The sequence below is a fragment of the Chiloscyllium plagiosum genome, chromosome 27 (genome assembly GCF_004010195.1).
Source record: "Chiloscyllium plagiosum isolate BGI_BamShark_2017 chromosome 27, ASM401019v2, whole genome shotgun sequence".
In the NCBI taxonomy this organism is placed as follows: Eukaryota; Metazoa; Chordata; class Chondrichthyes; order Orectolobiformes; family Hemiscylliidae; genus Chiloscyllium; species Chiloscyllium plagiosum.
In genome coordinates this window covers 37,298,800-37,316,244 of record NC_057736.1, presented here as the reverse complement: position 1 = coordinate 37,316,244, position 17,445 = coordinate 37,298,800, and the positions used below count along the sequence as shown (strand labels likewise).

Genomic DNA, 17,445 nt, shown 5'->3' with positions numbered 1-17,445 from the left:
AATAACTGGAATCATCAAAAAGGAGATGCATAGTGTGAAACGCAATTACATTTTTTATAAGATGAAAGAATGCATTGGATTGGAATGTTCTATGAAAAGATTCAGACTGAACTGAAGAGGGAGGCAAATGATAACATTAGGACCAATAACGTTGAGGACTGTAGAAAACAGAGTGGAGAAGTGAAAAGTGAAGATGAGAAATGTCAATTAAATATTCCAAAAAGAAACAGATAACAAAAAATGGGTTGTGGGGATGCATGGAGAGGACAACACAAGAGAGTGGAGAGTTTAATTGAAAGGTTAAAGGTGGGACAATTTAAACATCTTGTCTTTCTAAACTTAGAATAACAGAATAGGTATAGTAGAAACAGAGTGGAAAATAGTGACAGTGTTAACAGAAGAAAAGGAATGACCTTGGCAAAAATGAACAGCCCTTAAGTTATTGGATTCTAACTCTATATATCGGAGGCTGTTGGAATAAGTTGAAGAGACAATTTTTCAATTCTTCCTAAATATGAAAATGAGCCTCAGAACAGGAGAGCAGTCAAAGTATTACTAATAAACATCTTGTCAATTAGAAGATAGTGGATAAGTGAATACACTTCAAGAATTATGTGAACGAAGTTCTGGCAACGTACTCCTCATCAGGAGACATATTCCAGGGCCATATTCCCATCTGAGGATTCAGCTGAGGGTTGCAAAGATCAAACTTCATTTATACTATTTCCTGAATTAATCAATGACATTACAATAATACCTTATTTATTATTACCAGGCAATGTTTTCTTTAGTTCATAGTCAATTAAGTTTATTCGTAATATCATAGCCAAGAATCATTCTCAATACCTATAGCTTTGCACTTCTGATAGAGTCATAGAATCCTGACAGTGCAGGGAGAGGCCAATTTGGCCCATCAAGTATGTACCAACCCTCCGAAGACCAACCCACTCAGACCCAGGCACACAACCTATCCCTTCAACCCCGCAGTTTACAATGGCTAATCCAACTAGCCAGCAAATCCCTAGACACTATGGGGAAACTTAGCATAACGAATCCACCTTATCCATACATTTTGGGACTTGCGGGTGGAAACTGGAGCACCCGATGGAAAGCCATGTTGACATGGGGAAGACATGCAAACTCCTCACAGACAGCCACTCAAGACTGACATTGTACCCGGGTCCCTTGTGCTGTTAGGCTGCAGTGCTAACCACTGTGCCTCTGTGCCACTCTTAAACCTTCATATTTCAAAGATTTACAAAGAGGCTAGCTGGATCGCTTATTCTCACTAACTGCTTTTCTTTAGGTGAACTCCGAATAAACAATGTCTCTTCACAGAAACCAAAAATAACTTATTATTAAAGTTTTATTTGCTTTTGCTTTTGTCATTTCATAATGCATCAAGTTTCAATTTCCATAATTGTACAGACAGCTGGCAGAACAAGCACTCCAAGGGTTAAAGTGCCATGTAAAATCCACCTGCCATGTTGCCTATTGAAAGGACTGCATTGAGGCTTGCCAGCTGGCTTCAGCTTCGTAAACCTTTGCCAAGCTCCTGAACACAATGCTTTGACTATCAGCGTGGGACCATTCTGAAACATTCAGTTTAACATAAAAGTCCAATTCATTTGGACCCCATGAGTCTGGTTCAGTGGAAAAACATTAGCCAAAGCAGACAAGTAGGTGAAGCTTCACTAAGCTCACTGGAAAAATGTAAAGTAACAATCTTGGTACCATAAATGTATTGTTGCTGAGCTGTCACAGAACGTGAGGTAATTTGGATTTAAGCCAAACAAATCCTATTTAGCCAAATTTAAAACACTCCGCATTTTCATCTGAAGAGAGTATCTTGCCATCATGAAGAAAACATAACTTACAAAGGATTATTGTCAACAATTAACATTGTTTTTTTAAATAGTACTTCTTAAGTCCATGATCGATAATGGCAAGTTGTGAGGATGTGGCCTTGAGACATGACTGTGTGAAATAATGAATCCATGAACACGGGACAGGCTAAACACACAAATGCATACAGTATCAGACCATAAGACATAGGAGCAGAAATAAGCCATTCAGCCTGAGTCTGCTCTGTCATTCAATGAAATTATGGCTGATCTGAACCCTCAACTCCACTTTTCTGTCTTCTATACATGACCCTTGATTCCCCTACAAACTAAAAATCTGTTTATCTCAGCCTTGAAAATTCTTACCGACACAGCCTCTGCAATCCTCTGCAATAAAGAATTGCGCAGATTCAGTACAGTCTGATAGTAGCAATTCCTCAACTCCATCTTAAATATGCAACCTCATACTCTGAGATTATGCTCTCTGGTCCTCGAATCTCCCACAAGGGGAAACAAGCAGTTTATCCTGTCAAGTCTCCTAAGAATCCTGCATGTTTCATCTCTCATACTGTATACGTCCAACCTAGTCATGCTCTCCTCCTAGGACAGTTTCTCCATGCTTGTAGGATATTCTCTAATGCAAGCATACCTTTCTTAGATCAGGAGCCCAAAACTGTTCACAGTATTCCAGCTGTGGGTCTGACAAGTGCTTTGTATAGTTTTAACAAAACCTCTCTGCTTTTACACTGGTCAGTTTAACATTTGTCATTGGGAATCCAACATCATTAAAGGTGTAATGGGACATTTTGAAAGTCAAAATGCAATTAATCAGAATCAGCATGGTTTTGTGAAGAGAAAATCGTGTTTAACTAAGTTGTTAGAATTCTTTGAAAATGTAACAAGCAAAGTGGATAATGGGGTTCTGTAATCTATCAGGATGTCTGTACACAAGGTTAACATACAAGGTAAGCTCACAGGAGTTTAGGGGTTACATACTAACATGCATGGAGGATTGGCTAATCAGCAGAAAGAAGGGATAAAAGGGTCTCTTTCTGTTTGGCAAGATGTATCTAGTAGGTGTCACAAACATGACCCTCAGACTTCAGCTACACATACACAATCCTTTGTCTGAAATCCGAAAAGCATTTGAAGTTTTTTTGTGAAGTTGTTCTCTCCATAACAAGGTTGTTTGACATGCAAACAGTAAACCCAGCTCCACACCCATTCGGCCCATGTCACTCAGAAATGACATGGCAGTGTGGCCCAGTACTGGCAGGCATCAATTCTGTCTCAGCGCTTGTAGTGCTCATAGGTGAGTCTGCTGTTCAATAACGTTTAAAAATTTCATCGTTAAACTGTCACTTGTTCCGATATCCAAAAAATTCTGAATTTCGAAAACCAGCTAGCCCTGAGGGTTTCGGAAAAAGGATTGCGTACCTGCATTTACCATCTGTAATAATGACTTGGAGGCTGGGATCAAATGTAATATTATCAAATTCACAGCTGATATTAAAATAGGTGGGAAAATAGGTTGCATTGAAGAAATAAGAAATTTACAAATGGATATGTATATTAGCTATTTTTGAGAAGATTTGTAGCTCATGTTGATGGCAAGTATGTAAGTTAGCTCGCTGAGCTGGGAGGTTTGTTTTCAGAGTCTCCAGTGACCGCAATTTCTCTTCCCACATGGTTAAAGATGCCCTCCAACGCATCTCGTCCACATCCCACACCTCCGCCCTCAGACCTCACCCCTCCAACAAGGACAAAGCGCCACTGGTGCTCACCTTCCACCCTACCAATCTTCGCATATACCAAATCATCCGCCGACATTTCCGCCACCTCCAAACGGACCCCACCACCAGAGATATATTTCTCTCCCCACCCCTTTCCGCCTTCCGCAAAGACTGTTCCCTCCATGACTACCTGGTCAGGTCCACGCCCCCCTACAATCCACCCTCCTATCCTGGCACCTTCCCCTGCCACCACAGGAATTGAAAAACCTGTGCCCACACCACCTCCCTCACCTCCATCTAAGGCCCTAAAGGAGCCTTCCACATCCATCAAAGTTTTACCTGCACATCCACCGATATCATTTATTGTATCCGTTGCTCCCGATGCGGATTCCTCTACATTGGGGAGACTGGATGCCTCCTAGCAGAGCGCTTTAGGGAACATCTCTGGGACACCTGCACCAATCAACCACACTGCCCTGTGGCCCAACATTTTAACTCCCCCTCCCACTCTGCCGAGGATATGGAGGTCCTGGGCCTCCTTCACTGCCGCTCCCTCACCACCCAACACCTGGAGGAAGAACGCCTCATCTTCCGCTTCAGAACACTTCAACCCTAGGGCATCAATGTGGACTTCAACAGTTTCCTCATTTCCCCTTCCCCCACCTCACCCCAGTTCCAAACTTCCAGCTCAGCACTGTCCCCATGACTTGTCTTTCCTGCCTATTTTCTTTTCCACCTATCCACTCCACCTTCCTCCCTGACCAATCACCTTCATCTCCTCCCCCACTCACCTATTGTACTCTATGCTACTTTCTCCCCACCCCCACCCTCCTCTCATTTATCTCTTCACCCTTCAGGCACTCTGCCTGTATTCCTGATGAAGGGCTTTTGCCCAAAACGTCGATTTTACTGCTCCTCGGATGCTGCCTGAACTGCTGTGCTTTTCCAGCACCACTAATCCAGAATCTGGTTTCCAACATCTGCAGTCATTGTTTTTACCTAGTGAACTGCTAGTGGTAAGTCCCGCCTCTCACTGATGATGTTACCTAGTCATGGTGACAAAACATCTGAAAACAAACCTTCCGGCTCAGCAGACCTATTATCTAAATGGAGAAAAACTTCAAAATGCCTCCATGCAGACAACTCTGGGTGGCTTTGTGAATGTTCTTGCTAGTATTTAGAAGGGTGAGGGGAGATTTAATTGAGGTATATAAGTTGCGAAAAGAGATTGACAAAGCAGATATAGAGCAGATGCTTCTCCTTGTGGGACAATCTAGAAGAAGAGGTCACAGTGTTAGATTAAGGGGTTGCAGATTTAAAACTGAAATGAGGTGGAATTACTTCTTTCAAAAGGTCATGGATCTGTGGAATTCTATGCCCCGGAGTGAGGTGGACACTGGGACACTGTATAAATTTAAGAAGAAGAATTTTAATGGGTTAAATAGTTATGGGGATCAGGCAGCAAAGTTGAGGCTGAAATGAGGTCAGCCATGATTGTTTTAAATGGTGGAACAGGCTCTAGGGGCTGAATTGTCCAGTCCTGTTCCTAATTCTTAGGTTGTTATACTAATTCCCTTTGAAATAAAGTCCAAGATTTCATTTGGTTTCACTATTACTCATTGAACTTGGATGCTAGCTTTCTGTGATTTATGCATGAGGACTTCCAAGGCCCTTTTATTCTCTAGCTGCTTTCAGCCTTTCTCCATTTAAATAATATTCAGCTCCTCTATTCTTACAGCCAAAGTGTATAACCTAACACCTGCCCACATTATATTCTATCTGCAAAGTTTTTGTCCATTCCCTTAACCTGTATGTAATCCTCCACATGATGGTCATGCCATCTCAATCTTGTCCCTCACTTGAGATGTGGTGACACTTGGATTAAACTCACCACTAGTCATCTGTATCTAACAGGACAGCAGCCTTATGGCCCCATGGGATAATGGTCAATTTAATAGATCTCTCTGCAAATGCCTTATACTGTTCTCAGCACTTTCCTTCCCACATATTTCTTGTGTCATCTACAAACTTGGCTGTACATTCGCTTTCCTCATCCAAGTCATTCATATATATTGTAAAAAATTGTGGCCCCAGCTCTAATCTCTGTAGTGTTCAACTAGTCACAAGTTGCCATCCTGAAAGTGACCAGTAAGCCAGCTCCTTGTGTTTTAATAGTTAATCAAGCCTCTGTCCATGTTAGAGTCAAAGAGTCATAGAGATGTACAGCATGGAAACAGACCCTTCGGTCCAACCCGCCATGCCGATCAGGTATCCCAACCCAATCTAGTCCCACCTGCCAGCACCCAGCCCATATCCCTCCAAACCCTTCCTATTCATATACCCATCCAAATGCCTCTTAAATGTTTCAATTGTACCAGCCTCCACCACTTCCTCTGGCACCTCATTCCATACACGTACCACCCTCTGTGTGAAAAAGTTGCCCCGTAGGTCTCTTTTATATCTTTCCCCTCTCACCCTAAACCTCTGCCCTCTAGTTCTGGACTCTCCAGCTCCAGAAAAAAGACTTTGTCTATTTACCCTATCCATGCTCCTCATAATTTTGTAAACCTCTATAAAATCACCCCTCAGCCTCCAACACTCCAGGGAAAATAGCCCCAGCCTGTTCAGCCTGCCCCCATAGCTCAAATCCTCCAACCCTCGCAACATCCTTGTAAATCTTTTCTGAACCCTTTCAAGTTTCACAACATCTTTCCGATAGAAAGGAGACCAGAACTGCACGCAATATTCCAACAGTGGCTGAACCAATGTCCTGTACAGCTGCAATATGACCTCCCAACTCCTATACTCAATACTCTGACCAATAAATGAAAGCATACCAAACGCCTTCTTCACTATCCTATCTACCTGCAACTCCACTTTCAAGGGTCTATGAATCTGCACTCCAAGGTCTCTTTGTTCAGCAACATTCCCTAGGATCTTACCATTAAGTGTATACCTCCTGCTAAGATTTGCTTTCACAAAAAGTAGCACCTCGCCATTTATCTAAATTAAACTCCATCTGCTATTTCTCTGCCCATTGACCCATCTGGTCAAGATCCTGTTGTAATCTGAAGTAGCCCTCTTCGCTGTACACTACCCCTCCAATTTTGGTGTCAGCTGCACACTTACTAACTGTACCTCTTATACTCGCATCCAAATCATTTATGTAAATGACAAAAAGTAGAGGACCCAGCTCCGATCCTTGTGGCACTCCACTGGTCACAGGCCTCCAGTCTGAAAAACAACCCTCCACCACCACCCTCTGTCTTCTACCTTTGCGCCAGTTCTGTATCCAAATGGCTAGTTCTCCCTGTATTCCATGAGATCTGAATATTCAGATATATTACATTCAGTGCTTTTCCTTTATCTATCCCATTTTTTTCCCTCCTAAATGAATTCTAATAAGTTTGTCAGGAATGATTTCCCCTTCATTAAGCCATGATGACTCTGCTTGATCATACTATGTACTTCTGCTATTGCATCTTTTATAATAGACTCCAACATTTTCTTAGTAACAGACATTAGGATAACTGGCTTGTGGTTACCTAATTTGTCTCTTTTCCTTTTCAAATTAAGCAGCCACATTCACAGTTTTCCAATCTGTTGGGATTTTTCTGGACTCTAAGGATTCTTGGGCATTTACTATCAATGCATTCACTATTTCTGTAGCTGCTTCTTTTAGTGTCTTAGGATGAATCCCATTAATTCCAGGTAACCCACTGGTCTCTAGTCTCAATAATTTCCCTAACAGTAGTGTTTCCATGTATTTCCTCTTCTCCTTTTCGCTCTTGATTCTTTAATAATTTTGGTCTGCTATTTTTGTATTCTACAGTGAATAATGATGCAAAGTACTTCCTCAACCTTTCTGTCATTTCTTGGTTTCCCATTATTATTTCCCTCGCCTCATTCCCTAATGGGCCTATGTTCACTTTGGTTTCTCATTTCTTTTTCATAACTTTAACAAAGCTCTTGCTTTCTATCTTAGTATTACTTGTAAGTTTATCTTCAAAGTTTCCTTCCACATTTTTTCTGTTCCCCTTTGTTGTTTTTTTTGTTGGTCTGCAGAACTTTTCCAATGCTCTAGCTTACCACTAACCTTTGTCATGTTTGTTTGATTTTTCTTTCGATTTAATATTATGCTTTAGTTCCCCACTTGGGTGCCTTATCCCCTTCCTAGGATCTTTCTTCCCCCTAGGTCTTTTCTGTTAAATTCCTTTCCCAGTCCACTCCAGCCAGTTCTGCTTTCATTTACTTGTAATTACCCTTATTCAAGCTTAACACAATTGTTACTGAGTTAAGTTTCTCCCTTCTCGAGCTGACTGCTAAATTCCAACATTTGTAATCACATTTTACTCGAATTTGTTTTCCTAAACCTGCCTCAATACATGTCACCAGATCCAGCATTGCCCAATCCTTATTTGGATCTACAACATATTGTTCCAGGAAACTGTCCCAAACACATTTTTATGAATTCTTCTTGTGCCTCTGCAAAATTGATTTTCCCATCGACATATAAATTAAAGTCATTCATGATTAATGACTGACATTGTTGTATGTCCTCCTAGTTTTTCCTCTGTCCCACCATGCAGTAACTATTAGGGAACCTAACGTGACTCCTCCCAAAGTTTTCTGCGCTCTTTTCTTTGGATTCATTGCTTTCAAATCCAAGATAATTTCTTGCTATCATACTTATTCCATTCTGTATCAACAATGCTACCTCACCACCTTTTCCTTCCTTCCTTTCCATTTGAAAGATCACATACTCTTGAATATTTAGTTCTCAGCTTGCTGCATCTGCAAGTGAACTTTCTGTGCCATTTGTGCAAGTTTCTCTTAACATTAACAATTATACATCCATTTGTATGTTTCCAAATATTACTTTGAAATTTTTTTATGCAAAGTGATTGCGTGATCACACAACGATTTGCTTTAAAGTACATATCATACCAAGCATACTATTCACCCTTCTCTACCTACCTTCTAATTTATCACAGGCTTTCTCAATTGCTATTCTTTTTTTCATCTTCCGGCTTTACTCGTGTGAAAAATCAATGCCTTTCCTAACTTCCTTCAGTTCTTACAAGAGGTAATCAATTCGAAACATTAACTCTGTTTCTCCATCCACAGATGCTGTAAGACCTGTTGAATATTTCCAGCATCTGCTGTTTATTTGTTTCCAACTTCCAGCATCTGCAGTATTTTGCTTCTTTAATTGTACCATTGAGGGAGTGTTTCAGAATAGCACCAAAAGCGTAGATTCAGTTCCTGTTCTGGGTGTAATAGAGGTTCAGCATGCTTCCTGACCTTATTCCTGACAGTGAAAGCTAATAGTGAATTACAGCTGACAAAAAAAAGGCTCAGGATTAAGATGATGAGCCATTGGCCTGCCTTCAGAAAGAACACACATGAGTGAATGAAATTTATACCAATTTTCATTCATCATCTATCTCCTCATGACTGAAGTGAAAATAACAATCACATCTATTAAATAAAATATGAAAATAGATATTCAACTCAACTGAGATTTTGACTGATGAAATGTAGCTATTAGAAAGTATGATCATTAAATGTTGCCCTCTATTGACCTGCACTTGTTGTTTAGAGCTATTGGATTGTGACTTTTGCTTTACTGAACTTTTAGTTTATCTTAGTACAGATAATGTTATATTGTGAATGGTTCATTATCATTCATACAAATTTAATTTACTTAAGTGACCCCTGTATATAACAGCTTGAGTCCAACTAATTGATGAGAAAGTATTAATAGTCTCCCTGTATTTAAACAAATTTGACATCCTCATCAAGATCTTTCACAATGGTAGTAACACTTACATGCAAATGACTGTCTGGGGAACGAGGACAGGAGCAACATCAGAGGACCTTCCTATTAGTGCCTGTCCTGGACTTCTCAGTCTAATTTATTCTTCCCCATACTCTCCAATTGTTATCAGTTAAAATGAGTTTCAGCTGCTTCAGAAATTTACAGCAGAACAGTTCCTACATGATCGATTAAACCACAGGCAGTATGCTAGCATGGTGAAGCCAATTATAGTTGACAGAAATAGATTCTGAATATGAAATGGGTTTTCCCCATGATCCTTGTATATTTTTGATACTCTAAGGTTTTAAGTAATGCAGGTGATCACTCCATGTGGTCGCAAGTTCCATATTAAGGCCATGCATGGAAAGCATTTTGCAAACATTCTGGAAAATTCCCTACTGTGTGAACATGATTGAATCATTAATTCAATTTTGGGACTCAGCTATCAAAAGATGAACTCCTCATTGTTAATGTAATCATTCCTGTTTCTCTATTGGATTACTGCTTATGATTCATTGATAGGCAGACTCTCGTGTTTTTGATATTTCATCAGATTTTAGCTAACAAAACATATTTATATAGTTTCATTAATACAATATAACTTATGTGATATCAAATGTAATTCATTGGGATTATTTTAATTATGGGACATATATTTACAATTCCTTTACTTTGGCAAGAGCACTTTATTCTCTCATATACTTCAATACATTAAAAATGGTTGGCAGGGGGGACAACTGGGTCTTTACCTCCTAAACTAGGAGGGTGGTTGCTAGTCTATCACAAAGCTGTTCCTTTTCTCAAGGATACTGTGCCCTTGGGTTTTTTTTCAGAGGAGTCGTAAACAGATCGGGCTCCAAAAAGGCTGGGTTTAATACAGAGCTGAAAGGTCTTTTTGTTTATATGTAAACAGATGAGTCTTAGGCCAAAGCTTTTGTTTTTAGAAGTAAGTTGTATAAATCAAGGGGGCATGGCCAGCTCTCCAGCTGAACAGTTCCATCCAGAACTAGTTAGGGAGTTTAGCTGTGGAGCTGTATGGAAACAGACTGCTAAACTCTCTCTCCTTCTGCCCTTCTAACTTTGACCTGTAAGCCTTTGTTTCATTTTTATTGCGTTTAAGGGATTTGCTTATTGGGACTGTTGTGTATATTCAGAACGGCATAATTAAGTCTAGTTTGGATAGACAGAGTTCTATCGGCATCCTTTATTCTGTTCTTTGTGTTTCATTGAGTAATTTTGTGAATAAATTGTTGTCTGTTTTGAAACCTGACAGTCAACCTTGCAAATTTACTGTGGGTTATTTTCACTGTACATTTACCAAAACAACTTGCAAAGTTATGGTCTGGGCTGCTTACTTAACAATGTTTTAAGTGATCAAGTTTAGTCCATAACAATGACTTCCATTCACTCAACTGTCTCCTAAATTTGAGATGTAATCAAATCATTTTCCCAACTATCCATGAGACCAAGGGGAGAATTAAGCCTTTCTATACTTTTCAGGTATCTCCTAGTGACGTATCTGTAGAATGATTGATGCTTTCTTTAGAGAAGGATCATCATTTAAAGAGAAACATATCTATAGGATCAGAGTACTGGGATCTTTAAAATTGATTTGAAACAATTTTCTAGGTTGGTATCCCTTTCCTAATTTCCTTCTGTGCACACCTAGCTGGACTACATTAAATTGCTGATCTGCCTCACCTTCTACAAATGCTAAGGTTAGCACATTTTGATCTCCCATCATCCTGGTTTGAGCTCTTATGTAGAAATCCATATTACATAGCTTTGTATATAATATGCAACACAGAAAGAGACCATTCGGCCCAATGGGTCTATAATGGTGTTTAATGTTCCAAGCTTCCTTCCGCTTCAGCTGTCCCTGTACTATATTAGCTGAAAATGTATTGCTGGAAAAGCGCAGCAGGTCAGGCAGCATCCAGGGAACAGGAGAATCGACGTTTCGGGCATAAGCCCTTCTTCAGGAATAAGGGCTTATGCCCGAAACGTCGATTCTCCTGTTCCCTGGATGCTGCCTGACCCGCTGCGCTTTTCCAGCAACACATTTTCAGCTCTGATCTCCAGCATCTGCAGACCTCACTTTCTCCTCCCTGTACTATATTAGTTTTCTTTCATGTGTTTATTGAGATACTCCTTAACTGCATCTGTGCAATTCACCTCAATTATGGGAGCAAGTTCCATAATCTAATCACATTCAGAGTAGGAAGGTTTGTCATAAATTCCTGACTCAGATTCTTATGGATTATCTTGTACTTATGGGCCAGCTTGCGTTGGACTGTTTCCCAAAATGCAAGATCCACACTGTCAAAAACATTCACAATTTTAAAGACTTCTTTCGGGTCAACTCTCATTATGTCAAATGGTGACTTCTTATTCATATGGTATGGACTATTACTTGCAAATCACTCAATGGGTTTGCTCCTCTTTTATTATATCTGTGATCTCCTCCAGCCCCACACCCTCTAGTATATTTGAGTTCCTCTTAAAATGATTGGAATGGGGGCCCGATGGGATTGCATTGACTATGAGATCTCTGATTGGGGTGTTAACCTGAGCCAATCAGGGAGTCCTGGCCAACAGATGTAAACAGGACACTCAGAGATTCTCCTCATTCTAGGGACTGGCCCTGAGCAAGTTAGACAGAGTCCATGCCCATTGCATGTATAAACAAAACATGACTTGGTGTCACAATACATGCCTCCTTGGAGTTATTTTACTCTCTTGTGCCTTCAGCTGACTGTGGCCCAAGCAATTCCAACATCTCTGCTGTTTACCTTCATTAACGCATTCAGTAAGACCCATTTCTTTGACAAAGCTTTTGGTCATCTCGCCTAATACCTTTCTGCATATCTCTGTGTCACATTACGTTTTATAATGGTCTGAAAACGTGCCTTGAGAGTTTTAACTTGCGGGAGAAGGCACTCTATGGATAAAAGTTGTTGTTGTAAGCCAGGATTGAATAAATTATCAAGTGAATTGGTGTCTTTCTATCCAATTGAGGGGCAAGAATGACATCATTAACAATGAGTAATTTGTATTTTGCTACTAGACTTCCAAAATTGAACGCAGTAGGAAATGGTTTCAAAGATGTTTTCCATGCAATTTAAGTATGCAACTTGCTACCACATGGTATGATTGAGCCCAATGGAATAGGTGTAGATAGGGAGGAACAAAGGGAAAAAATAATAGAAAGATTTGGTCATTGTTGAGGTGAAGTAAGATGGGAGAATAAATGTGTGGCGAATAACCAAAGGGATAAGTCTGTTGGTCTCATGACCAGTTGCTGTATGGAAGTGCATATAATACTAGTTTTTTGGTAGCATGGACCTTGAATATATCTGGAAAAGAGAGCTGGAGCTTAACATCTTGCCCTAATCAGGGCAAACACAAAAACATCCAATTTTAAAGGATTACAAAAAGTTATAATTTGGGAAAAAAGGGTGTTGAAACATTGCCATCGGAAAGCATTGGGGAGCTATAGGGTCCAATTCCCAAGTTATTCAAGAAAGGCACATGACTTAGGCACATTAATTTTATGTGCTAATAGCATAGTAATGTACTTTACCTCTAGCAAACATAAATGCGCAACATTACAAGCTCAACTGCATATGTTAATTTAATTGTTAGTTTAGAATTAACACACTCAGGATTATTCAGCACTTGCTGAGTGAAAAATGAAAAGTTTCGATAACATCTGTTTCTTTTCACTAATATATAAACCTTTAATATTATATTTATAATCAGACGTTAAGCAAAAATGTCACCCATCAACTGATTAAACAACAGTTAATCTGAATGGTATCTCAAAGGGTTTGTATGATATAAAACAGTATAAAATTACTCCAAAATGAAATTTCTTGCCTTCACTTTTTGCCATTAATAAGGAGATTTTCCACTATTTGTGTTCTGAGCTTTGTTATTTAGGACTCTGGACTTTGGTGTTTCTCGGAAGTGTGACCAAAGGTTTACGGTGGAACAAACATGGGAGTCTGCCTGCTCTTGTTCATTGTCTGTTAGATTTCTAAAAGGCATAGAGTCTTTTTAATATTTCCAGTGCCACATTTATGAAAAGAAAATGTGTAGAAAATGATCTATTCTTCACTCTGGGCTCCAGCCAGTTGTTCTTTGAGCAAGAGAAGACGACAACAGGGAAGGAGTGTTTCCAGCATTAGTGCATTTAACTTGATGTGGCAATGCTCATGTTCTCCATGATAATGCAAGAAACTGGGCATGAATATTGTAGTATTGAAGAATCCAAAAGAGATTTTTTACAATGAATGACAATGTACAAATTTTACATTCCTCAGGTACATAGGTCTCTTGTCTAATGTCAAGCTATTACATTGTAACTGAGCAGCATGCTTCTATTAGATCATCATCCCTCAAATATTCTAATGTAAGCTGGTGTATGTGACCTTTTTACCATCAGATCACACGGATGCTTGTCAGACTGGAGATCTGTGACTAGTGGTGTTCCTCAGGGGTTGGTACTGGGCCCATTTCTGTTTGTTATCTATATCAATGATTTGGATGAGAATGTAGAAGGCACGATTATTATGTTTGCAGATGGCGGTATTGTGGACAGTGAGGAAGGTTCTCAGAAATTGCAACAGTACCTTGATCAGCCAGGGAAGTGAGCCAAGAAATGGTAAATGGAGTTTAATATAGGTAAGTGAAAGGCCTTGCATTTTGGAAAGTCAAATCAAGGTAGGAGTTTCATAGTGAATGGGAGGGCCTTAAGGAGTGTAATGGAACAGAGAGGCCTTGGGGTTCAGGTACACATTTCGCTGATAGTGAAAGATAGTCAGGGCAGTGAAGAAGGTCTTTGGCACACTGGCCTTCATCAGTCAGGGAACTGAGTAAAAATGTTGGGAAGTTATGTTGCAGTTATACAGGACATTGGTGAGGCTACACTTCGAGTATTGTGTTCAGATTTGATCACTTTGCTCTAGGAAGGATATTATTAAACTAGAAAGAGTGCAGAAGAAATTTCTAAACATGTTGCCAGGACTCAAGGTCTGAGTTATAGGGAGAGGTTGGACAAGCTAGGACCTTTTTCTTTACAGCGTAGAACACTGAGGGGGACCTTGTAGAAGTGTGTAAAATCATGAGAGGCATGGATAGGGTGAAAGCACTCAGTTGTTTTCCCAGGGTTGAGGAATCGAGGACTAGAGGGTATCAGTTTAAGTTTAGAGGGCAAATAATAAAAGGGAACCTGAAGGGCAGCTTTTTTTACACAGAGGGTGGTACACATATGGAATGAGTGCCAGCAGAAGTGGGTGGAGGCTGGTACATTAACAACACTTAAAAGACATTTGGACAAACATATGGATATGGGCCAAGTGCAGGGAAATGCGGTTAGTGTGGACGGACATTTTGGTCGACATGGACTGTCTTGGGCCTCTGTTCTGTAGGACTCTCTGACTGTATGTTATCATGAGCAGAGTAGCTGGAAGAAATAATGCAACAGACCTTAGTTTGTAATAATAACAATAAGATTTACAATCTCAAATCCAGGAAATATTTTGCTTTTTGTTTGAAAAAAACTGCTTCTACAAGATTATTTTACCTTAAATGTTGATGTGTGTCAGCATAAAATGGTGGTCCATATAAGCCTTGCTTTATTATTGTTCCACTCTCAATGGCAAGCAGGCAGTAGACTTTAATAGATTTCAATGTGCTCTTGCGGCTATGCTGCTGATAATCCCTAGGCAACACCATGTTTTCTTATGCTCAATGAAGAATATTGCTTTATTTGATTATCGTTGTACTTTTACATTCCTTCTCTAATATCAATATAAAATGGGGAAGGAGGGAGCTGTTCAGATGGGATGGGCTCAACCTGAGTCATGCTGGGACCAGAGTCCTGGTGAATTGCATAACTTGGACTGTGGATAGGACTTTAAACTAAGTAGCAGGCTGGGAGTGGAGGGGGTAGATTAAGTTGAATGGAAGATTAGGGAAAAAGTTAAAAGGGTGAGGACTCAGGGGTTATTAAAGTTTCCAGAACAAGTCGTAGAGTCATAAGAGGTCTGGCACAGAACCAAATCCTTCGGTCCAACTCATGCATGCTGACCAGATATCCTAAATTAATCCAGTCCCATTTGTCAGCATTCGGCCCATATCCTGATTCATATACCTATCCAGATGCCTTTTAAATGTTATAATTGTACCAGCCTCCACTACTTCCTCTGGCAGCTCATTCCATACATGCACCACCCACTGCCTGAGGGTACCTGAGAAAGCAATAAGTGGGGAAAAGATGAAATATAAGAATAAGTTAGCTACTAATAGAAAAGAAGTTTCCAAGAAGCTTTTTTTTCCAGATATCTCAAAGAGAAGAGAGAGGTAAAAGTATCTTTTGGACCACTGGAAAATGAGACTGCAGAGGTAGTAATGGTGAACAAAGAAATGGAGGAGGAAGTGGGCGGCACGGTGGCACAGTGGTTAGCACTGCTGCCTCACAGCGCCAGAGACCCGGGTTCAGTTCCCGCCTCAGGCGACTGACTGTGTGGAGTTTGCACATTCTCCCCGTGTCTGCGTGGGTTTCCTCCGGGTGCTCCGGTTTCCTCCCACAGTCCAAAGATGTGCAGGTCAGGTGAATTGGCCATGCTAAATTTTCCGTAGTGTTAGGTAAGGGGTAAACGTAGGAGTATGGGTGGGTTGCGCTTCATCGGGTCGGTGGGAACTGGTTGGGCCGAAGGGCCTGTTTCCACACTGTAATCTAATCTAATCTAATCTAATCTAAAAACTGAATAGGAACTTCGTAACAGTTTTCACAGGGGATGACCACAGCAGTTGTCTAGAATTTCAGGAGAGTCTGGGGACAGTGGTGAAAGTAGAGGCCATCACTAAAGGGAGGACATCACATGGACCAGATGGACTAACCCCCCAGAGGTCTGCAAGAGATAACTGAGGAAATTGGACAGCTATTGATGGCGATCTGCCAGGAACCACTCGAGTCAGAGCCTGTGTCAGAAGACTAGAAAATGATTAATCTGTTTAAGAGAGGAGCGAGGCAGAAGCCTGGAATCTTTAGGTTGGTTGCCTGACTTCAAAGGTTGGTAAGAGTTTAGATTTCATTAATAAGGATGATATTGAGGAGGAGTTTGAATTGTGTGGTAAAATAGATTGAGAAGTTGGCAACCCTGTGCGTATTCAATGGAGAAAGTGAGGACTACAGATGCTGGAGACCAGAGTTGAAAAGTCCGGCGCTGGAAAAGCGCAGCAGGTCAGTCAGTATCCGAGGAGCAGGAAAATCAACGTTTCGGGCATAAGCCATTCTTCAGTATTCAATGGAGGTTAGAAGGATGAGGGAGATCCACTTGAAACTCACAGAATACTGAGAGGCCTGAACTGAGTGGATGTGACAAAGATGTTTCCCTTAGTAGAAAAGACTAGGAACCAAGTGCACAGCCTCAGAGTGAAAGGATGACCCTTTAAAACTGAGATGAAGAGGAATTCCTTCAGCCAGAGATCGGTTAATCTGTGGAACATATTGTCACAGCCAGCTGTGGAGACTAAGTCATTGAGTGTATTTAAGACAAAGATAAATAAGTTCTTAATTGGTAAGCGTATCAAAAGTTATGGGAAGAAGGCAGGAGAATGGGGTTGAGAAACCCATCAGCCATGACTGAATGGTAGAACAGACCCTTTGGGCCTCATGGGCTAATTCTGCTTCTATATCTTATGGTCCTATTGTCTTATGAAGATAGTTGGAATATGTTAATATTGTGTGCTGTAAATGTCTGACATTTTCCAATTGATAATTAAGTAATGCTTGCATTCAAAATAAAATAGAAAATTAATTACCAGCGTGGTAAAAATATAGTGGTAATATTCGGTCATCATCCCCATACTCATCGCCTGAAAAGAAGAGAAAAGGCTGTTATAGATTTTGCGATGTTTTTTAATTGTGCCAGGTCATTCCAGCTTCACTGATCCCTGTTATCCTATTCCTTCTCCTCTCCTGAAAGTGGTGAGTCATGCTGATGAACAGATCTATAGGCCAAGTGGCCGTTTCGTACGA

The 17,445-nt window shown here is 40.4% G+C and overlaps 1 protein-coding gene across 1 annotated transcript in view; it reads right to left on the bottom strand.

Moving 5' to 3' along the window:
• LOC122563391 (glutamate receptor ionotropic, kainate 3-like) overlaps positions 1–17,445 on the bottom strand; it is a 562,582-nt gene that overhangs the window by 291,825 nt on the left and 253,312 nt on the right. The window contains exon 6 of the mRNA XM_043717129.1: positions 17,229–17,282. Within this exon, the coding sequence (XP_043573064.1) occupies positions 17,229–17,282 (54 nt within the window). The remainder of the gene's footprint in view (positions 1–17,228; positions 17,283–17,445) is intronic.